The sequence below is a fragment of the Acinonyx jubatus genome, chromosome B3 (assembly GCF_027475565.1).
Source record: "Acinonyx jubatus isolate Ajub_Pintada_27869175 chromosome B3, VMU_Ajub_asm_v1.0, whole genome shotgun sequence".
Classification (NCBI taxonomy): Eukaryota; Metazoa; Chordata; class Mammalia; order Carnivora; family Felidae; genus Acinonyx; species Acinonyx jubatus.
Window position 1 is genome coordinate 130268173 of NC_069386.1, and position 24348 is coordinate 130292520.

The window sequence follows — 24348 nt, forward strand, 5'->3', positions numbered from 1 at the left end:
GGACAGCAAAAGAGCTAGTTTCCTTTGTCCCCACCTGCTTTTGGGCCTACAGCAGCACCAACCTGCTCCGTGCACTCAGAACACCCTGGAGCTCTTCCTTCCATTTCATTAGCTCATCCCGTGGGTTGTCAGAAGTGAATGGAAATAAAAATCTGTTATGCGTGTTATGGAATTTATTTTAATTCTTCCGCTGCATCCTAAGGAAACAGATTTAATAATAATTAGTGGCCCAACCCTGGAGTGAGGGAGAGAAGGAAGGCGGAGGGAGGGCCGGGAAGGCCGGCGGGGGGGTTGCAAGCGGGCATGGCCGGGGCGAGATGTCCACGTTCCAGCAGATCTGCCAGGAGGGCTGGGGTGTGTGGTGTGACGCCAGAGTGGGCGGGGCCCTGGAAACACCTGCTCAGAGGAAGAGGAAGAGATAAAAGGCAGGTGGTCCCGAATGGTAAGCAAGCTCAGAGCTATGAAGGCCGAGGCTGGTCTCTGAACGAAACTGCTTACGGACCCTACAAAGACCCAAAGGGCAGAAGTGGAAGACAAGATGACCGTGGCTCATAGGAACTTTTAGAAGAAGGCAAGAAGAGAAGAGAACGGCAATGCTGTATGTAGTGCTGGGATAAAACATCCAGGGACCAGATGAAGCGTTAGACCAGGGGTAAAGAATGTGCTTAACTAGGAATCACTGCCTCATTAAAATAATCCATCCAAGGGTGATGTTTAAATAAAGTAACCCAATTTTAAGTTTAATGGGTGAATGGAATGTGTATGTGTGGGGGAGGGGGGAGGCGCAAGGGAGTTTGGAGAAGAAAAAAAAAAACGTAGACCGCTTTACTCTCTTCATTACAAAAAAATGAGACGTTATTAACTAATAAAATAAAAAAATGCATTTCAAACGCACACCGACCGTAACAGAGACACGCAGACATGCGGAGGGGACAGTTGGAGACACCTGTCAGCTGGTCACTCCTGCAGGGCTCCGAATAAGCCACACTCATCTGTTTGGACCTGCCCTGGGTCCCCTTTAAACAAAGGGTCTGTCCCCTTCTGGCACACAGCTAGGTTTCCATTGTACAAGAACTGAAGTGCTCTCTGGTCCCTGAAACTGCTAACATCCTAAAATTGTCTCTAGCAGCCTAAATGGCATTTAAAATAAATACTGTGAATTGATGAAATGGCCAATTATGTTAAATACCCATGCCTGGTGTAATCCAAACCAAATCTTCCCCCATTATCCTCAAAACTGCCAGATGATTCAGCAGGCCCTCTCGCCAGTGACTCTGCAAGAACCAAACACAGAGGCCACACTCTAGTAGGACCCTGAGTGCTTCCTTCCAGTGAATTCTTACAATTGGTTTTATGCTAGAAAAAAAAAAAATAATAACTGCTATGTTTCTGCCAGACAGCTAACAAACCAAACAACGATCTGACTACGTACATGGGTTCCCCACTGGAACCATGATGCCACATTGTTCCGTGGACTTCAGGATTTAACTGCTACCATACCCTCTCTGGGCAGCATGGCGTTCTGAGGCAGATCCTGCTGAGAACATGGGATGTCATCATCCCAAAGTGCCCGTGAATCACTCATTGTCCGCACCTGCCACATAACGTCCCCATCGCCACACCCTCTCTTGCCTACAGACTCTTGCTGCCCCCTCTTGCAATGCCCTTTGTTCTGTTTCCACACACACAGACTATTTTTCAAGGTCTTGTTCAAGGTGTCAACTCTCCCAAGAACTGACAGCCCCTACTCTCCCACCGTCCTGACAAAAATAAGCCCCCCTCCTCCAAATGACGAGACACATCAGCTTCTTCGGCCACGTCCAAGTTCTCTTACCTTCCACCCCAGGGCCACTGGGCACAGTAGGTTCTCCCTGACCCCCGGGTAGCCCGGGTCAGACAGTTCTGTTTGCGGCTGGGGTGGGCTAGGCTAATTATCTAGAAAAAAATGTCCTCCTGCTTGCTACAGAGGGAAAAGAAGGAATGTGTGCATGTTTTGAAAATGTATAAAGGTGAGAAAGGGAGTATATAAATCGGTATGTTTTCTTCTACTTGATTTTTGAAAAAAAAAAAAATTTAAATGTTTCCTTATTTTTGAGAGAGAGAGAGAGAGAGAGAGAGAGACAGAGTGCGAGCGGGATTGGAGCAGAGAGAGAGGGAGACACAAGAATCTGAAGCATGCTCCAGGCTCTGACCTGTCAGCACAGAGCCCGATGTGGGGCTCGAACTCAGGAACTGCGACATCATGACCTGAGCTAAAGTCGGCTGCTTAACCAACTGAGCCACCCAGGTGCTCCTTCTACTTGATTTTAAACTAAACATTCCACTGGCATGACTGGGCAGCTCCGTTGTTTATATACCCATATTTTTATTGTAAAACGTTCACTCATGGGCATGAGCGATTTCTTGATGAACCATACCCCACCAAAGGACTACGAAAATATTAATTAGGGAGAACATGCACATAGTTTGAAAAATCTTAGCAACAATAAAAGTGTCTCCTGAACTCCATATATAGATAGAGCAAATATAATACACAGCAAAGAAATATCGCAGGAAAAACTTAACAAATCCTTGCCTATCCTCTCAAACTCCAACCAACCAAGAGTCTTCTGATTTTCACATGTACAAAAAAACAAAACAAAAACAAAAAAGGAGGGCTGCATGGAATTGGATGGGGACTGAATAAGCATCTGAAATCTGTAATAATGTAATTTTCAACACTTAGAATAATTAGAATTTTAAACCCTATCTGGAAGAGGAAAAATGTCCACACCCATGAGATAGGATCTCATAGTGAAATCACTCAACTTCAGAATCTCATTGATGTTTTCTTCATGTCTCTGCCCAACAGAAACAACCAAAAACTAATATCCTAAGAGCGAATCTTAATATGAAACTTAATGAGTAAAAATCCTACAAGAAAATGTGCTTGCCAAGTAAAATCCCTCTCCTGAAAATAATCCAAACTCGAATGATATTCGTATTATTGTTGTAGATCTGGAGGAAAAATAAACATGCACATAACTTTGAAACTCACTTGAAAAAAATTCCCAAAGGCTCATCATAATTGGTTTCCATTTTTGCTATCTGAAGGGAGAACAGATTTTTTTTAATTATGTATTAATCTTTGAGAGTAGAGGGAGTTCCCTTTTTTCCTTAAATATTAAAGGTATCTATAACAGTCATTAAAATTAGGATTAGTCAAAACTTCCCACCTCAATTTCGCCCGTACCAAGCAAAAAGGCAAGGAAATCCTTCAGTTCCTGATTTCACAGGCTATTAAAAAGCAGTATGCAATTGCATGGCCTATAAAACAACAACACAAATGTGATGGCATCTCTTCGAGCTACTCTGGAAACCTGAAGATAAATGTCCCTTTTCTCAGCCACAATTATATTCTACTCCTTCACATGCCTGGCCAGCCCTCGGCATGTACTTTTAAGGAAAAGAGGCTAACCAGCTCTAAACCAACGGAAAGGTGTGGAATATTCTGTACAATCCAGCCCAGTTCTAAAGCTCTTGGTATGACCAGATTCATCTGCTTTTGGCCAGCCGTGCCGCTCTGACCCTTACCCGGCCCGACGAGGTGAATGGGGACAGGAAACTGGGAGGGCCCTGGGAGCCAACTGATTCCAGCTTACTTGCACAGCAGACATCTCTAACAGAGATAACCCAGGATTATCCAGAAGGCATCTTATGGCTACTTTTAATTCTTTTTTTTGAATGTTTATTTATTTTTGAGAGACAGACAGACAGAGCACAAGCAGGGGAGGGGCAAAGAAAGAGGGAGACACAGAATCTGAAGCAGCCTCCAGGCTCTGAGCTGTCAGCACAGAGCCCGACGCGGGGCTCGAACTCAGGAACCGCGAGATCATGACCTGAGCCGAAGTTGGAGGCTTAACTGACTAAGCCACTCAGGCGCCCCTCTTCTGGCTACTTTTAACCATTTATTCTTCAACTTTATTTGGCCGTTTCAAAAGAAACTTAATAGCAAAAGTAGAGATGAACGGCAGTTGGAATTCTTTGAGCACGCTGGGGAGGACTGATGGCAAAGCAGCAGCGAAGGGTGGGCTGGACAACAGAAAGGATGTCCCCCTACAAAGGACAGTCGTCGGGACAGGAGAGGGGTGGCTCACCTCCGAGCCTCGGAACAAACCACAGGCAACCAACCTTCCAGGCACACGCGGATGTTAGGGGACAGCAAGGAACGAGTGGAACCACCACAATAACCAAAGTGCCAGAACCCCCCCAACATTCCTCGTTGACCCAAGCACTGAAAATACATAATAGGGTTTTTGTTTTGTTTTGTTCCGTTTTGTCTTTAACCAGCTCCATTTATGCTACTGTCATATCCTGACTGCCACATGATTCCAGTTTCACCAAAGCAAGCCGGACGCTTCTGGAATATGACCAGCGGTGACAAACCAAAGAACCAGTCCCAGATTCGGAATAACAATTCATAGCAACCAGGAGACGTGAGCAGGAAGAAATAAAGAGACGGGACAAAGAGCCCCAACGCACAGCAGTCACACTTCTTCAGACAGTGCCCGCTCCTTAAGAGGACAGCGCTCTCCCACCTGCTACCCAGCGCAAGGGCGTAGAGCGAGGGGGTGGGGAGGGCCGCTCCTAGACACCTACCTTGCAGAAGGGCTCCATTTCTCTTGAAGAAGGTACTGCCCGGCCAGATGGGTGGACCTGATGTGCTGAAACACAAGAGAAGCCAGTGTGAGCATGGGCTCATTCACACTCGGAACAACCACCTCTCCAAATGTATCACCTAGAAGTCATGCTTTCCCACTGATGCATTATTTACACCCTCACCCTCTGGAAATACATCTCTAATTTTTTTTAAAAACATTTATTCGTTGCCCTTTTTTTTTTTTGAAAGAGAGACAGAGCATGAGCTGAGACTGGACAGGGAGAGAGAGGGAAACACAGAATCCGAAGCAGGCTCCGGGCTCTAAGCTGTCAACACAGAGCCCGACACAGGACTCGAACCCATGAACTGTGAGATCATGACTTGAGCCGAAGTTGGATGCTTAACTGACCGAGCCACCCAGGCGCCCCATGGAAATGCATCTTTAAAAACCGTGAGGTTTGGGTAGCACCCGGGTGGCTCATTCAGTTGAGCATCTGACCTCAGCTCAGGTCATGATCTCGCGGGTCATGAGTTCGAGCCCGGCACCGGGCTGGCTGCTGGCTGCCTGCCAGTGCAGAGTCCACTTCAGATCCTCTGTCCCCCTCTCCGGACCCCTCCCCCCACCTTGCACTCTCCTAAAAATGAACAGACGTTTAAAAAAATAAAATAAAATAAATAAAAAAGAAATTAAAAAAAAAACATGAGGTTTCAGTTGAATGGGCTTCGTATTTCACAGGGCAGAACCTGTCTGCGTGGGTATGCCAGTTACTGTCCTGACCCTTCTCCCTCTTGGGCACTGAAATCACTTGCGGGTAAACGACATGGCAAATTCACACAGTTCAACGTCACAACTTGTCACTTCAGAATGGTTGCTAATTTATTCCTAATTTTATGAATTTACGTGGCAGAACTTCGATCTGTGTCTGCCGGGACCAAGTGGGTTTTCTGTCACTTCCTAGTGGCACCTGCCTGTGAGAAATGCGACCTTGCCTTCCTCGGCCTTTATCCTCACCAAATCCTTAACATTACAGAAAGAGCTGTGATGGCCTCCCTCCCTCCCCCATCCCCTCGTTTCGTATCCTGTTTTCAATTTCTTGGCTTACAGTGTTGCACTCCGTAGCCTATAAAACATTTTGTAGACGAGCTACCGCCCACAGTCTGGTAAGAGGAGAGGCAAGAAAATAAGGAAGATCAGTATATACAAAGACACTTTACTACGTTTATAGATGAGCGTTTTCACGGTTTTAAGACACCCAGCGAGAAACTTTAGAATCAAGCCAGTCTTAGTAAAATATCCTTAGAGTGGGAAGTAGGTTATTCTAAATCAAGGATCGGTTTAGATTACTGTTAGAAAGCACTTAGTCAAAAACGTTACTATATCCAACGCAGGAGGCAGTATAAATTACCTTCACTAAAATAGTCCACGGCACATGATACTGGTTAATGCGCTGTCGATCACAGCACAAAAGGGAGAAGTTGGTCTGGTAACAGATTTTTAAGTTCAGTGGACATGTGCACACATAGTAAGACATCTGAGGGGCTATGTAACGAACACTTTACCAATCAGCCAGGGTCTCTGGTACTAACAGGATGGCAATCAATACTGTTAACAAGGAGCAACCCCAGTGACACATTCTGTTGACCAAAATTTCATTACCAGAGACGTCACAGCACAGCAGGTAGGTATAGGGACGCGTTACGTGATTGGTGAGGGGCGGAGAGGGAGGCAGAAAAGCGCCACAGCACATAAAAACACGGTTAAACATCAAAATAATGTCAAACGTGCTGGAAAACACGCACTTACGAACCCTGATGTAAGGGTTTGGTTTTGTTTGGGGTTGACTATACTCAGAGTAGGAAGCAAGATTAATGCACCGAACCTATGGCTTTTCCGGCAGCCCTCTAAGCTCTGGCCGTTGTGGCCTCTGGATGGCCAGGCTGACACACAGGACACCAGATCTGGCGGGGTCTCGGGGCTGCAGGATCATGGCAAGCTGATTTCTCTTTCGTCTGATTCCTGTCCTATTTTGTGGAGGCCTTTAAGGCTCAAAGATGCATGAAAAATAACGTGCATTAAAACGCTCAAGATTATCTTTTAGCAACTCCAGCCAGCTCCTTGGAATTTTACCATCTTATTTTTACAAGAAAGCAGGAAACAGCAAGCTGGCTGTTGCCGATCCTGAATCACCTGACTTCTAAAGATATTTAAAAACTGAGGACTTCATTATAGAGGAGCTGGTGCTTTGAGAGCATTCAGTAATTGAGTATTACCGCAGGAGCCTGAATATCCAGCTTACTTCCACCCAAATCTCCTCTTTATCCTGACCTTGATTTGGCGGAAAACTGACTAGACGCCAGGAATGGAGTAAATGTGGGGAACCGAGGTCGAGTAAATCTAATGGTTTAAGATAAGGAAAATTCTCTGTATGATAGAAATCTACTCAGCAATTTCTACAGCATCCTTTTAACGTACCTAAGTCACCGATCACTATTCTGGCAGTTTTGCACCACTGCCCACGTAATCAGTACTCCAGGCGTGGAGAGAGATTCGGGACTGGCCCACCCACCTGCTCTTACCTGGCTCCCACTGTCAGTGATGAATTCACCTATGGTCTCTTTCTAGCTCAAGTAAAGCTGGTTCCTGTCATGTTAATTGCGAAGCGTTGGACCTCGCTAGCCAGAGAATCTACACGCTTCTTTTGGATGGTCCCTCAGAGAGAGAGAGAGAGGCAAACCCTAAGAGACTTTTAACTATAGAGAATACCCTGAGGGTTGAAGGAGGGAGGTGGGTTGGAGATGGGCTAGATGGGTGATGTGTCTTAAGGAGGGCACTTGTGACGAGCACTGGGGTTTACACGTTAAGTGATGAATCGCTAAATTCTACCCCTGAAACTAATATTATGTATAACTATATGTTAACTGGAATTTAAATGAAAACTTGAAACAAACAAACGTACAAACAAAAACAATCTCAAGGCAAAATTCCAGGCTAGAAAAAGCAATCGGGCTCACCGTATGTGAAAGACATGTGAGCTCGTAATTAGCAGACACAACAACACGGGGTCCACCAATGTCTCATTTCAATAACGCTCCAGCAAAATTCCATGACCTTCAGCGCTACACGACAAACCCACTTGCGACAAAGGAAACTGACCAACAGGTGAAGAGGGCCTTGTCTGCCAGAAAGGCAGTGTGTGACCTGGCATTTGAGCACATTGATCCGGATGGTCATTAAGATCAGAGCTGAGCCAGCAAAAATCCCAAGGGAGGGATGATACCATCTCGAACAGCAGACCCAGCGGCTGCTGAGTCTTAGCCCTCAGAAAGTGCTGTACAATCGAAGCTGCATTACTTTGAACTCCCCAGGGGACACCGTGGGTTAACAGGTTGTATAGCCGTAAGGTGGCTCTTGGCATAATGATGCGATCTGGCATGGGTTTTCCCTCCTCTCGTGAGCCTCCATCGCCATGAGACCCAGACAACTGTAACTAACCAAGACCCACACACTGGTCTGGACTTTCTGTGAGGGTAATGAAAAGCAAATGAAGAAAAGTACTTTTTTCTAAGAACTCAGCTACCAAATGTGAACTGTTGGTCCGTAAAAGAGAGAACAGGATACCATCACCACCACAAGAGGATACTACACCTTGAGGTGAACCTCAAGGACATCATACTATTGAAACAAGCCAGACACACAGGGACAAATACTGTACTAGACTACAGTGGTCAAATTCATAGAGACAGAAAGCTGAACGCAGGCTTCCAGGGGCCGAGGGGAGGCGAAGGGGGAGGGGGAGGCTGGGTGGTTTAGTCGGTTGGGCAACCCGCTTCAACTCGGGTCATGATCTCATGGTCTGTGGGTTCGAGCCCCGCGTCGGGCTCTGTGCTGACAGCTCAGAGCCTGGAGCCTGCTTCAGATTCTGTGTCTCCTCTCTCTGCCCATCCCCCACTTGTGCTCCATCTCTCTCTGTCTCTCAACGAATGAATGAATGAATGAATGAATGAATGAATGAATCTTGGGCGCCTGGGTGGCTCAGTAGGTTGAGCGTCCAACTTCAGCTTAGGTAACAATCTCACGGTTTGTGAGTTCAAGTCCCGCGTCGGGCTCTGTGCTGACAGCTCAGAGCCTGGAGCCTGCTCCAGATTCTGTCTCCCTCTCTCTTCTCCTCCCCGCCTTGTGTTCTATCAAAAATACACGAAATCCAAAAATTTTTTTCAAAAAAAGAATCATTTAATGGGCATAGAATTGCAGTGCCCTAAGCTGAATGAAAAGAATTCTAGAGATTGGTTACACAACGTCAATGTACTTAACACTACTGTGCACTGAAAAAAAGTTAAGATGGTAATATTTAATGTTATATATATATTAATACAGTTAAACTTTTTAAACCTAAAATGATGGAGAGACAGCCAACGAGTGAAGGAAGAAGTGCAAGATAGACACCAGAAGAAAGAACTCAAAGTCTAAAGGGTTTTAGGCGGCGAAGGACCAACCTATGTGCTGTGTCTGTGGAGGAACAGGTAGCAGCTCTGCTAGAAAGGTCCACAGCACACTAAAAAGCAGAAAACCCAAACTAAGGACAAGGAAATGGATATAGTGAGACCAGCCTGTCCGGATCTAGTATTTACGGAGGCCAGAGCCTGCCTAATACTTGGAGGCAACTCAACAGCCTCCAGTCATATTCTTAGCACCGGAATCAAAATGTGAAGGCCATCCCTTTGGACGTGTGACGTCTACCACCAGACTGTGTTTACCCAGAAATCAAACACTGGAAGCACTTGGAATAATGGGGAAATCCCCCCCCCACCCCCTCCAACCCCATACTTGAAAGTCTAGTGTTTTAACTCTAACTGTAGGCTCATTACCAGGAAATAACAGAAAAACAAATGTGACCTATAACACATACGACCACAAACTCCTTGGGTGAAAGACGCCAGTCACTGAAGTTCGGGATGAAGAAATCAGAGCAGGCTGGACAGAAACACACGTAAGAAGGGATCAAGTTTCATAAAGTATCGCTCACAATTTGAGAAGCACCACTAAAGCGCAGAGACGAACATTCAGAATTCTCGGGGACACTCTTGATACTTTTATAACCTTCCAGATAAAACAGGGCATGAGGGCGTTCAAAGGGATCTCAGTGGCTGCCTGGTTCCGTCCACGGTGTGGTGGGGACAGCACAAGATCTGGACTCAGGAGTCTGTGCAAAACAGAGCCTGAATGCCTTTCAACTTGGCCAAGTCTCAACTCCATGCCCGCAACCTGGAGGCAATGACAGCACGTAGTGTCGGGGAATGAAACGCAACAACGGATGCTCAGTACGCCGCAAGAATCCCGGCAGTGATCCTGACGACCCACGATTAGGTTCGGAGAACTTAAGTGACGTGCTCGGTGCCACCACTTCCCCTCCGTCTCGCGCACTTTCCCAGTTTGGCTCTTCATTCCTGGAACAGATGAGGCAGCCACACCTTCATCTTCCTCTTTCCTTTCTGGATGCTTAGCTCATTGCAAATGTTCCTCAGCCCCAAGTAGCCACCAACAGTTTCTAAAACTCAATAGGTTGTGAGAAGCAGCTTCGGAGATGCCACCTACTCTAAATAAAGCAAGCTGAAATAAAAAGAGAGAACTCCGCACCGAAACCTGCGCAGACCCAAACTGGCGAGTGCGGCCGCCACAGTGACCTTCCCGGGTCAGGTGGACACAGACCAGCACTGGCCAATTTTCGGGAAGGCATTTCTGAAGCACTTAGACAAAAACGATCCGTGACCACAAAAGCTACAACGGAGAGCATGGCAAGATCACCCTGAGGGCAAAATACGGACCACGGGAAGAAACGCAGTCGCTTTGTTACCTTAGCCGAGTGTGAAAACTAGAGACACATCCTGCCTCCAACTGGATCATGTCGCAAAAGAGTTCTTGGGTGCTCATCACAGCCAAGGCCCTGGATGTGCTGGGGGTTGCAACGGCCATGAGAACCGGACAGAGGGGCCTGGAGTAAGAGCGATGGTCAATGTTTCAAAACGGTCCACCCAGCACACTGTGAAGTTGAAGGCTTCCCTCCTTGGACACGTCTGAGAACCTCCCCAGGGAGGGGGAACCACTGTGGAACTCCCCAGGGTTTCTTCACTTTGCTCTGACATCTGGGGCGGGAGAGCTCTTTGTCATGGGGGCTTGTCCTGTGCATTTTGGGAACTTGGGCAGCCTTCCCGGTCTCGACCCAGTAGATACCATTAGCAACCCTTCCCCTGTTGTAACAACTATAGTTATCTCCAGATACTGCCACCACTGGGATATCAAACTGCCTCCAGGTGAGGACCACTGGCTTGGTGGTCAGCAACCCAGCTAGGCTGGCCCCAATCTTCTCCCACTTGCCAAATCCCAGACCTCCCTCTCCACACCTCCATCAGGTAATGTCACCTCCTCTTTTCTAAAACCAAAGCCATTTTGCATAAGCTCACTCAGGCTCCGTTATTTCTACCTGTGTCTGTACCTTCTTCCTTGCAAAGTGGCATCCTACTGGCCTCTTTTCCTCTGGAACCTATCCTCCCTCTACTACCCCTTGGACCCTTTGTCTCCACTCGCCTCCCCCGTCTGAGGGCTAGTAACTTCTTATCGCACCCATCATCAAACTTCAACTAGTATCCAGACTCTCTCCTCAGCTTTCATAGCTCTGCCGTGCGCTAACAAAGCCCCCAGCTGGCATGCGTGCCCAGCCTTGACCCCAGCACATCGCTGTCTCCAAGGACTGGCCACACTCCTCTCACGTCGAGCAAAGGGCCCTTGATGGCATGACAGCCTCCCTCCCCTCCTCCATGCGCTCACAAGAGAAGCTTGCCTTTATTTTCCTGATTACATAAACTCTATGACTTTTGACATTACCTATTTAATTACTTAGACATTATCCCTTTAAAATCCTTTCCAATTTTAACCTCAAACACCCTTCTGGCCTGGTTCTCCTCATCCCACTTTCTTTACTCTATGTCCCGTGAGCTCTGTCCAGCCTGGACCCCATAATTATGGGCATTCCAAGAATGTTAGCCCTCTCTCTTTTCTCCTCCTATTTCTTTCCTAGAAGAGTTCATGGACGCATGGAAAATCTAGCTTTTCCAATTCTGCATCTCCAGCTGACCTTCTCTCCAGACCGTGGAACGTTATCTCTGGCTGTGCCCTGACATGACCCTTGGCTGTCACCCCACCGATCGCATAAAGAAAAGGGTTGGGCTTTCCGCCTCTGCCTCCTTGGTCGTCCCCATGGGCACTTCCACACTGCCCTGGGTTTCTCATGTTTCTGTGAGTCCTCTAGGGCCGCCATAACAAAATACCACAGATGAGTGGCTTAAACAACAGAAAGTTCTTGTCTCACAATTCTGGAGGCTCGGAGTCCACAGTCAATGTTGGTTCCTTCTAAGGGCTGTAAGCGAGAATCTGTTCCATGCCTCTCCCTGAGTTTCCGCGGGTTGACGGCAATCTTCGGCATTCCTTGGCTTACATATGCACCGCCCTGTCTCTCCTTTCGTGTTTACATGGCATTCTCCGAGTGTGTGCTCATCCGTGTCCAAATTTCCCCCTTTTCATATTCGCTTAGGGGTCCATCTACTTCAGTATGACCTCATCTTCACTAGTTACTTCTGCAATGGCCTTATTTCCAAATAAGGTCATATTCTAATGTATTACTGTTAGGACATCAACATAGAACGGGAGGGGGTGGTAGACGACTCAACCCACAACAGTGTCCATGGCTATGGCTGGCTCTCTTTCCCCATGGTACACTCACTTCCTGCAACACTGAGACACCTGCTGGGTGTCTGAGCTGACACCTATCCAATGTTTACAATGTAACTCAGCATTCCTCACAAAAATGAAAAAAAATTTTTCATCCTTTGGTGATCACCCGCAACATGCTCAAGTTCAAAATTCTGGAGTGTCCAACACCTTCCTCTCCCATACTGTCACCCACTGCTGCCAACCCTTTCCTTCCAAGGTCTCTTGTGTTTCTGCTCTACTGGGTCAAACCACATGCAGGTGTTCTCACCAGTGCCCCAACAATACCCCCCCAATCCCAGGCCGCCCTAACACCTTAGCAGCCTTCTCCAAGCACAGCGTCTTCATGTGCTCTGCCCTTGCTTTGCCGACTGCTCCTCAGTAGGCCCTCGGGAGGTGTCCAACGGTGGGGATGGGGGAATGGGTGCCTAGTGAGGTCCTGCTCCAATGTCAACAGAGCATGTGATTTTTCACGTGTCTTTAATATACTGACTTTCCACATAATTTCTCACTTGAAGAGTTTGGTGATTACAAAACTGTGTGAAAACCAGTCGCTTGCAGGGCAGAATCAAGGCCAATAGGTTCTCTGCCCGTCAGAAGCCTTGATCTTCCCCAGCGTGTTCCCCCTGTTCCCCAGTATGCCACCTGAGCAGGTTTCCAGAAGACGCATGGACCCCATATACTTCCAAGGCCCATTCAAGCCAATTCTGTTTCCCCCTGCCTGAAATGTCCTCTTCCTTTGTTCTCCTCTCTTGTTCAGGTCCAAATCTGTCCTTTATGGCTCAACTCAAATCACAGATCCCAGGGAGAATGTTCCTGGTCACTGCCACCCTGGGACCTCTCCCCTACTCTGAACTGGTCTAGTAATTACTCCCCGTACAGCCAATTGGGAATTGATCATATTCTGCCGTATTTTCTGATCTGACATCTTTTTACACCTTTAATTCACTTTCCATAGGTCTGTGTCTTGACTTCCAAAGAGCAGAAACCCCATGTGGGCAGAGACTGAAGGTGACTTCCCTCCTCGAATGTGGCCAAGTTTGATGTATACAGAACATGGGCACCATTATTCTACTTGGTGAATTTTATAAAACAACAGAAATGCTACTGTAGGTCATCAAAGAGAATTACTTCAAACACTAAGGATTTTTTAAAAATCTCTTATGAACACAATTAAGTCTCTTACAAAGGAACTAGCCTGTATAGTAACATTTCTTCCTCCACTATCATCAGCTCAGATAAAAACTTAAAAATCTTTAAAAATGGAAACAAAATTAAAAATCTCATCACTGACGGTAAGTAATAGGTTAGGTAATTTAGATTACTCTTTTCTGTGATTTCTTGATTACTTAGGAATATATAAATAACTAGATAAGTACATGTATATTTCTGATAATATGGAATGCATGTTTGAGGATACTGGAGAAATACTGCTTGAAACCCCAGCTACAATTTCAGATGCATACAGCTCATGATACATTTCATGAACAGATGCAAAGGTGTTTATCATTATCTCCGCGCTACACAGTTTCTAATTTTACATATGAAAACCAAGGCATCATTCAGCATAAAGTACATTATTTGCATGATATATTTGCATTTGTAAAACACCCACATTTACTTTTACTGCTTAATGGGCCTGGTTAAAATGGGCCACTCTATATAAATGGAGCACACTGGTTCCCAACTCAATGGTGCTGATAAGAAAACAACTCCTTTTAGATGCAAATGAACCTACTAATCACAATTAACATGGTGGAGTTGAGGAAGGCTGAGCAGCTGTTCCAAGAGCTACAAGTCTAGGGCCAGTTTGGTTCTAGCTCAATCTTTGGAGCAGCTTGGGACTTCCCAGGAGACATCTGCCAGGGCGGCCAATGGGATACACTTTGCTTTCTAAAAGTGGATGGATGGGAGATAGCCAATAGCTCCCCAGTCTGGGCCACCTGTGCAGGTGTGGCCCACCCAGCCTATCGTAGCATTAACTCAAACTTGCCCATGGGGCCAGATTTTAACTAATCTGGTTCAGAGGATATAAACTGAGCAGAAGGGAGGAAGACTACATTTGCAAAACTCGCAGAGGAAAGGCAAGACGCACACACACACGGGAAGAGGTAAATAACTGAAATATTCCCTTAAAACGGTGCAGTCACTATGGAAAACAGTATGGAGGTTCCTCAAAAAATTACCATAGGATCCAGTAGTTCCTCTTCTAGACGTACACAAAATAAGAACTGAAAGCAAGAACTCAAAAGAGATCATTGTGCACCCTTGTTTTATAGCGGCACTATTCACAATAGGCAAAAAATGGAAGCCACCCAAATGTCTACAAACGGAGGAAGGGACAAAGATCATGGTATATACACACGGTGGGACCCAGCCTTAGAAGAGGGACATTTTGACACATGCGTGACACAGGTGAACCGTGAGGACATTGACCTAAGCGAAATACACCAGTCGCAATATGACAAAGACTGTAGGATCCCACTCAGATGCGGTACCTAGAGTAGTCAAAATCCCAAAGGACAGAAAGGAGAATGGTGGTTGCCAGGGTGAGACTGGGGAGCTGCTGTTTTTGTTTTTTTTTTTTTTAATTTTTTTTTCAACGTTTATTTATTTTTGGGACAGAGAGAGACAGAGCATGAACGGGGGAGGGAGACACAGAATCGGAAACAGGCTCGAGGCTCTGAGCCATCAGCCCAGAGCCTGACGCGGGGCTCGAACTCACGGACCGCGAGATCGTGACCTGGCTGAAGTCGGATGCTTAACCGACTGGGCCACCCAGGCGCCCCGGGGAGCTGCTGTTTAAATGGGTACAGAGTTTCAGCTCGGGAAGATGAAAAAGTTCTGGAGATCAGTGGTGGTGATGGTTGTACAACAAATGAATGTACTGAACTGCACTGAACCAAGTGGTTAAGGGGCAGGGCACCTGGGTGGCTCAGTCGGTTAAGCGTCTGACTCTTGGTTTCTTCTCAGGTCATGATTCCAGGGTCGTGGAATCAAGCCCTACATTAAGCTCTGCTCTGAGCGTGGAGCCTGCTTGGGATTCTCTCTTTCCCTCTTGCTCTGCCCACTCCCCCAAATGGTTAAGATGATAAACTTGTATTATATGTGTTTTGCTACAATGTTAAAATAAATAATAGATAGATAGATAGATAGATAGATAATAAAATAAGCAGACACTGCCTAGTGACTGGTAGATACTATGGGGCAGGTGGTGCTGCTCTGCTCTACTGTCCCAAGGTTCTCAAAATGGGGTTGGGGTTGCCCACCCTTTCTCATGTGTCCGTTCATTGAATAAACATGCTTTTACACCTGCTATGCGGACGTGGTAGTCTAGAAACCATCCTGTCCTCCAAGAGACAGGGACATGGATGGGAAAACAGACAAAGGATTCAGGGTTGTACAGAGGATGACACACAGCCCTGGACACATAGCTGTGAGACCACTGACCTTGGCTCCCTCGATTACTATGCCATGAATGAAACTAGACAATAGAGCCTCTTGTTGGACGGGGACCATCAATAATCTTCTCTCTTCCATGAGGACTAACTGGATCTGACCCTCATCTGTCTCTTCCCGGAGGTCTGACAGCACTGTCCGGGACACATGGACTTCAGTACCAACCGTCTCGCTGCTTCTCCAGCTGCCTTCCCCGGGGACACTGCAGACCCTCCAAAGGTCTCATCCCCCGAGCTGGACATTCAACATACAGCCTGGTCCTCAGTGCTCCATAAACGCTGATGACCATCACAGCCCCAGGAATAGTCGCTTAGTATACTGTTGGGTGTGTTCTGGGGGGTGGAGGGTGGGGTTGAAATCTGGAGGATTCCCCAAGGACCTTCCCAGTCTTGGTACTGCTGCCCCATGAATATAGACACCAGGCCCCCTCAAGGAGCAGCTTGTCTGCTGATGGCAGTTCTCTAAGATGGAATGGCAAGGCTCAGGGACAGCTCCCAGCCTTGCCCTCTGGACGTGCAGGGCTGGAGGGGCTCCGTGACTGACGACATCCAGCTCTTCTCTCCTCTCTCCCCTGCAGTGGTCCTGTGGAGGTCTCGACCGGGTACCAGGAACCCGGTGGAACATGTGGAACCAACTGGAGACTTGAGGCAGAATCAGTGTAGCTGGAGACAAGTGACAGTAGGGAAACCTTTACGTAAGAATTGACTCCTTTAAGAGGAAATGCCTCTTTAGTGAAAACATCGTTTCGCCGTGAACTCAGCGGCAAGCGTCCTACACATCCCTGGGTCATCTCCCGTAACCCAGAGACAGGAAGGGCGGCTCATGTCCATATCTTCTGTCCCAGGACGGCAGCATCGTTTTGAGGCCATGACATACAACCACACATTGCCCAATGCAGATAAGGCTAATAACGTTACCTCCCATTATTCTGTCAAACGGATACAACTTTCAGAGAAAAACCTCCCTAATAGAGACTAAAGTCATTATGATCTACTCATCATCATTCAGGCTTGTAGAGATCACGAGATGTGGATCCAAGGTGGAATCCAAGTTTTTGATACAGTCTGATTCCTGGTACTTTCTGCAATGCTCAACACCGGTCACAGATGGGAAACTGACCTATTTTGGGGAAAACTGTGATTTACCTTGATTATTTCATTTCCTCCCCACAAGAGCCAGTCCCATCCCACGCCCTACCGCAAAGACGACAGACACAAATGCTGATTTAGGAGAGCTCGTGACACCGAGCTGAATACCTCTGCCTGAATGTTACACCAAGGGTATCAACATCCAGGCACTCAAACAGACGCTGAAGGTGCACGTAACAGCACAGAAGTTCATTTCTTAGGAAATGTTTTCCCTACAGTATATGACTGTGAAGTGACACAACGCCAATCTCCATTTCCAAATAGTAACCTCTTTTGTCCGTCAAGGCAACAATGTTATGATCGGCATCAGCACCTGAAATATGTCTTTGTCCTGATATTTGCAACTGAGCGTAAAGATCTGACCGCCCCCTCAAAGATGTTCCCTCCACTCCTTCCTCACGTGGGCTTCCTGGTCACCTTCCCTACCACCTGTACCAAAGTCACTGCTTGCTTGTGACTCTCTCCTGTTCTCAAACGTGGTGTCCTCGCGTGTCCTCGCGTGGTGTCCTTGCCTGAGCCCTGCTCAGGCAAACCATGTAAGTGGTTGGACATCCAACTTCACTGGTCCTCCCTCCACATCATTGGGCCAGGGCCTATGCAACTGACTCGTATAACTGACCTGAAACCGAAAGCGCGTTTGACTCTTCTAGAAAACTCACAGAAACACTCATTCCATGTCTTAGAGGAAAATGAAGCAAATAATGTTGCAAAGCTTCCTTTGCAGTACATTAAATTCAGAGAAAACCTGAGTTTGAAAAAAAGCAATGGTACATCTTGGCCCTAAGTTATAGATACGGGAGATTGTATAGATATGGGAGGCTGCACTCGGCAAAATCTGGTAGTACGTGGGGACTTTTCAGAGCATTCCTTCCCTGCACAAACATTACGAGTAGCTTTGTGCGAGGTTTCTTTTGTTTGTTTTGCTTTGTTTTGTTCTACGCTTCCCTCTTCTTTGGATTTCCATGGCATAGAAAAGTTACCATGCAATTGAAGCTTTAAACGTATTCAGGAAAACCTTAGCTTCCTGAAACCTCGGGGAGAACTCGACTCCCACGCACACATGGTGCTTCCTGGTGCCTGGGCATTACACTCACCTTCGAGTGTCCACTGACCGCACTTCAGGCCTGGGGCGCACCCCCTCCTCGTTGGGCCTAGCTGGCCCGAGAGCTCCAGAAGGACACGGGCCATCCACCCAACTTGCCGGGAGAGCTCAGCACTCAATCAGGCTTGGAAAGGTCTTCCCAGGTATGCTATTTCTGTACCTTTTACCTGCCCCTCTTCAAAGGCAAGGCCCAACAGAGTGACATGGCATCCAGGGTGGGCCTGAGGTCCCAGCCCTCCCCTCTCCCGGGTGACAGTTTCTGCTCAGGGCACGCTTAACCATGTGAACTGCGACCGCTTCGCTTCGTGTATCTGCAAATGCACAAGCTTTCACTGGCGGTGGCGCCCCTTGAACATCTGTCCGATCCAGTCAGTCCTGTTTTCAAAACCACTCCCTGGCTCCCTGTGGCCGGGTGTTACTTCCAAGTTCCTTAGCTCTAAGTGACTGGCTCAACTTGCTCTGGCTTCATCCCCTGCCATCCCTTGTCTTTTCTTTTTCTTTTTTTTTCTTTTGCCTGTCGTTGCTCCAGACACACCAGAATGCTTCTCGCTCTGCCTCTGCTCACTCAGTGGTCCCTGCTTGAGACACCCCTCCATTATCATCTTTGCAAACTCTTCGGTGTTTCTGAAAATTCTGCTCCTCGTTTCCTTTTCACCTTTCCCTATGCCCAGAACTGATCCAGCCACTCCCATGCTGTTCCCTTTATGTGTATCACACTGTCATCTATTGGTTTATATGGCTATAGACTGTGAAGTCTCCGGAGGAGACCGATTGTTCTATTAGTCTGAGGTTCTTGGTGGCTGGCACAGAGGAGGCATTCAGTAAGTGTCTGCTGAAAAGGCCAGCCTTATAAAGTACACAGAACTGGGATCATGGTCCTCATTTTGCAGCTAGGGAAAACTTCATTCTGAAAGGTGAAGTCGCCAGGGTCCTGCCACTAAAAAGTGACTCATGCTCTTTTCACTAGAGTAGGATGTTTATATAACCCACCTCTCATTTCCTGTTGTCTCCTGAGTTTTGTGATCTACAGGAAATAAAAGCTTACTGAATGTTTCCCAGCATCTATACATCGCCTTTCGGAACGGACACCTAGGACAGTCCTATAATTCACCATTATCGGTGCATCTAGTTTAACTTGGAGCCCAGGCAGCCAAGCGCTAAATTAACATTACTCTTCTCTGCAGAGGTGATGGGGCTCTGAACAGGCACAAGATGCCTGCATAACTTTGAAGAAGAGATTTACACACCCCTTTGTCTCCTATATAAATGGACTCAAGAGCTGCAGCAGTGCATAAACGGTCCTTTCCACTGTTTATAGTTGAAAGCAGCCGGTTTCAGCTTCTTGCTGGTGATCACTCCACTAAAAATAGCTTTGATGTTGTCACATGCAAACTTGAGCAGAACCTGAAAGCCATTCCCCTTTTAGTTCCGAGCCAGTTCCACTTTAAAAGAGAGGCAGCTGTTAACATACTCCAACGTGTTTACATGATGCCGAAGGAGTTCAGCTCATAGTAAAACAAAACAAAACAAAACCAAAAAAACACACAAAAAACCCACCCATTGAAAAGGGACAGAAATGGGTTTGCAGCCTCTGGTAATACTTCTTTCTGCTGAGCTGGAGCCTGGAAGGAACAATGAGGTTGGCAGGGAAAATCCAAGTCCTGGTTTAAGGGAAACACTGTAAGCACAACCAAGGTGGAGACAGGACACAGATACTTGCTGCAGTGAGGGACTTCTGACTCTGCTTGGGGCAGGGGCTGGGGCAGGAGAGGCGGTGAAGAATATGGCAGCAGAGAGAAGAGAACTTATAAATGTGGGTACTTTTTTTTTTTTTTTTTAAATCTTGTTGCACACCTCTAAGCTGTTCTTAGGATTCCAGAAAATAAAGAAGGAAATACATCCAACATCTTGGCCGTTCCTTTGATGCTTTATATTGGTCACTGGGCAACCGGACCTTTCTGGATACCAGACCCAAACTGAGGCGACGGCAGAGTAGGCTTGGAGACCAGAGGGAACATGAACTTTTATCCCAGCTCCTCCCCTTGTGGCCCATCGGACCTGCTGTGACTCCCCCACCTGCCGCACTGGGTACGAGCATAAAGTGAGAAAACGTATGCCAAAGAGCCTGATGGCGGCGTGTGGCCCCTACGAGACAATCAGCAGCGTCCTTTAGAAACACGTAACCAGAAAAGGGTGTGCAGACAAGGGTCTGGGGTCTAGTCTGGGATATAGCACAACTTCACTTTTTTTAAAAGAAGCACCAATGATACCGTGGGTTTTTTCTTCCTTCTTAATTCTGCATGTCCAAAGGATGATTCATGCCAGGTCTGCTTATAAAGTGAGAATTATGAGGTTTTTGTCCTAGAAAACTTGCATCAAGTGTGGCTGAGCGGAGGTGGAGGGGGGACAAGGGTCCTGGCCGCCACTGGACTTAACCACGTGCGCCGGGTGTTCACCGCGGGCAACGGAGACCGCGGCCAGTGACAGGGAACTGGGGGCACCAGCTCCTGAACCAGAGACCTCACGTGGGATGTTTATGCTACAAGTCTGCTGATAGTTCACAACCCGTAATTTAACAAAAACCCTCGGATTCTTTTCAGGAGACCTTAAGGAAATAATACCTCGATTACGTCACTGCCCCCTTCTCTGAGTTTTCGTGCCACGAGAAGCCTCGATGGGGCTCAAGCACAAGAACGAACGGGTTCTCTAAACACACTGTAAATTTCAGCAGCACATCGAGGTTATATTAGCACAGGAATTTACTGCCTAGGTTATATATATTTGAACAACAGAACAGACTTTATATACTGCTGTATCTTTAACGCTCGTTTTTTTGTTAACAAGACAAAAGAATTTACGGTTACTGCCAACAGCTTGCTGGCAGCTAATACCGCGATTAGCCGTTGCCCGGCAACAGTCAAGCATGCTTCCTCCCAAATCAGGAAGAGCCACTGCTAAATCAAGACTAATTACAAAACGGGACAGATATTTAAAAGCTTTATACTTATTAAGGATTTGGGGAGGGTATCCTAATAAGAATGATGCCTATTAAACAGATTTAACCAAATACAACGCGTATCTGTCTTTGTCTTACTGTCCACTCTCCGCAGATCATGTTCGGAAAACTGGATGTTTTTGCAACTTTTCTAATTTCCCTAAATATTGTACTAACGCAAAGCCATACGCTTACATTTTGTAGAAGTATGTCTTTTGCCTACTTCTCTAAGAATAAGGATGAAAAGAAACACCACAGACACCTAAGTCTTTTAAAATAGATATACTTGCAAAGAAATGAGGAGAATACCACCACCATTTTCACTACTCTTAGCTACCTGCTTGAAAAACCCAACGGCCTGAATCTCAAAGTTTCTACCTTTGTCTGCATTCTCAATTCCTTCTATTCCAAGAGTCACTCAGAATTCCCTGGGTGGGGAATGAGTCTAGAGTTTTTTCAGAGTCCACAAAGCTGTCCCCCCCCCCCCCCCCCCCCCGCCAAATCAGGGCCATGTTTCTGGTGGTAAAGTCTCGAGCAATCAAAGTTCTCAAGTCTAGAGACGGTGCTTCATTACCTAGAGGGGAAGCTGGAGGAGGAGAAGAGCTACACACACAGAAAGAGTCTGGGCCCCTATCACATGCACATAGCTTTTGGGGAGTAAAGGAATATTTTCCTCAAAAGACAAGATACCAGCTACAAAGGTAGAGTAGAAACCAAACAGAGTCTGATCAAATCGTACCGCCCTACAGCTAAACATGGCGTGTGCATTAAGTGGTTGAAACTCACAACAATAAAAGTAAATAAAGAGGGGCCGCCTGAGTGGCTCAGTCAGCTAAATGTCCAACTCTTGATAACAGTTCAGGCAGTCGTCTCACAGTCGTGGGACTGAGCCCCATGTGGGGCTCTATGCTGAGCATGAAGCCTGCCTGGGATTCTCTCTCTCTGCTCCTACCCCGTGTGTGCGCACACGCGTGCTGTCTCTCTTTCTCAAATAAATAAACTCAACTCAACTCAACTCAAATAAAGAATATATTATGACATGCGAGAATTACATGAAATAAAACTTGATTGAGACACAACCCACCCCTTCATTTATATATATGTTGATTTTGTGCTAAATATTTAGTATTTGGTCCTTTCCAACAAAAGTTTGCAGACCTCTAAAGAGGAATAAGGAACAGTGGTGTTTCAGTCCTTGAAAAAGAAAAATTGATTTTGGATTAACTTTAAACACGATCAAAACAATGCAAATGAGCCATTTCCCACTGAAAGGCCTGGGGTCTGGGCTGCTTAGTGAATCCACTACATCAAAATTTCCAGAAAACAGTCTCTATAGAATGCTAATTAAATCAGTATTAAATTTAATAATCATTATTTGGAACCTTCACAATGTTTTTCTTAGATTGTTTCTCCTCTATCTTGGTATCAGTAGGACAGTCAGAGCAACTCATCAGATGGTCCATGTAAATCTACACGATTTTCCAAACTCAAGTAACTTTGTTATTAAGAACAAACATGGGTACTGGTTTTAGGTCTGAGACGAATACGGAACCAATTACGTTTTGTGTGTAAGTACGCCCACCCACCAGATAATGCTGTATGTCCACAAACTTTCCTAGGGAAGCACTGATCCAGATTAAAATCTGGACGTGCTCTTGCTGAAGTCTGAAGCGGCCAAAGGTCTCTGCTTTTGCTATCCTCCCCCAGGGGCTCTCCACTTACCAAGCCTCAGTATTTCCTTCAAGCTCACTGGCAGGTTGTACTTCCTGCTTATACTTTAGAGACACATGTTTTGCATCATATTATAGGCTAGGGTTTGTGCATGACCATGGCCCTCATCAGCTAACCATCCTTCCCAATTCCACTGTCAACGAAAGCTGAGAAAAAGTGTAATTTTTCAAGCCTTCCAGAATCACTGACAATAAATTCTAAAGGAATCCCATTAATCAAACCTGAGGATGTGCCAGAGAGAAGTAACTTCGGGACACTCTGCACCTGACATCAGAAAAAGAAAGGGCCTGAAGACCTTTAAGTTTTGTCAGTATTAAGATGGTGGCAATTCTAGAAGAAGGGCAGGAGAGTCATTCATATCAAACTTAAAACACTGTATTTACCCGTACGGGGTAGAAATTAGCTCTCCTAAAATGACCTTGAATCTTCTGGAGTTACCTCCAGGATGTTCTACACCATTGCCTGAAGTGGAACTCAGCTGCTAGGGCCATCATAGGCCCGACTTCTCTGAAAAGAATCCTGGTATCTTCAGGCTGAAGTGGGAACACGCTTTTTGGTGACCGAGGATACCTGGTGAGCTCAATACCTGGTGAGCGCACACTAGGAAAATGCACCCCCGGCCAAGCACACGAGGCACACGGCCCTGTGTTATAGCACACGAGCCCACAGCAATGGCCGCAGCTGACAGGGCCAGGGAAGAACCCTGAACCAGGGCTGACCACAATGAACACCCGCTTTGGGTCACCTTTCACCTCCTTGGCCTGGCTGGAAAGCAGGAGCTGAGCCACTCGGTGTCCTCAGGGCTAGACTTACACAAATAAACTCAGGAAAGAGGTACAGAAGCAGAAGCCACCAGGAGACCAGGAGGCAGCTGGGGCCAGAGGGGATTTCATGGGCTAGATAAAGTGTAAAGGGGCCGGAGGGAGGGCAGAGCAGCCTGGCTTGGAGAGAGGCAGGTGGGGGCACTGAAGAGTGGGTGACTGAAGTCCAAGAGAGCTCAGGGTAGCACGGGGTATTCCCTGTTCAGGTGGTAGTTCCCTTGAGGCCTATGCATTGTGGGCCCTTCATGTGTATGGGATTCCCCTGATGGCTACAAAAATCCTGTTTTCTTCTTGTGGTAGTTTAAATGCTATTTATATTTATGATCTATGAGCCAGTTGATTACACTGATGTTTACATGCTGAACCAGCCTTGAATACCTGGGATAAATTCTACTTGGTCATAGTACATGAGTATTTTTTACACATTGTTAGATTCAATTTGCTAATATTTTGTTGGGGACTTTTGCAACTATGTTCATGAGTGATACTGGTCTGTAGTTTCTTGTAATGTCTTTGTCTGGTTTTGGTATTAGAGCAATGCCGGCCCCAAAATAAATTGGGAAATATTCCTTCTGCTTCTGAAAGAGATTGCAGAGAACTGGTATAATTTCTTCCTTAAATGTTTGGTAGAATTCACCAGTGAGTCCATCTGGGCCTGGTGCTTGCTGTTTTGGAAGGTTATTAATTACTG

General features: G+C 46.6%; 1 protein-coding gene across 5 annotated transcripts in view; it reads right to left on the reverse strand.

Moving 5' to 3' along the window:
- Positions 1 to 24348, reverse strand: part of FOXN3 (forkhead box N3) — a 398278-nt gene that overhangs the window by 112160 nt on the left and 261770 nt on the right. For all 5 annotated transcript variants that reach the window (XM_053224816.1, XM_027066388.2, XM_053224817.1 and 2 more), the window contains one exon: positions 4639 to 4703. In XM_053224816.1, the coding sequence (XP_053080791.1) occupies positions 4639 to 4703 (65 nt within the window). The remainder of the gene's footprint in view (positions 1 to 4638; positions 4704 to 24348) is intronic.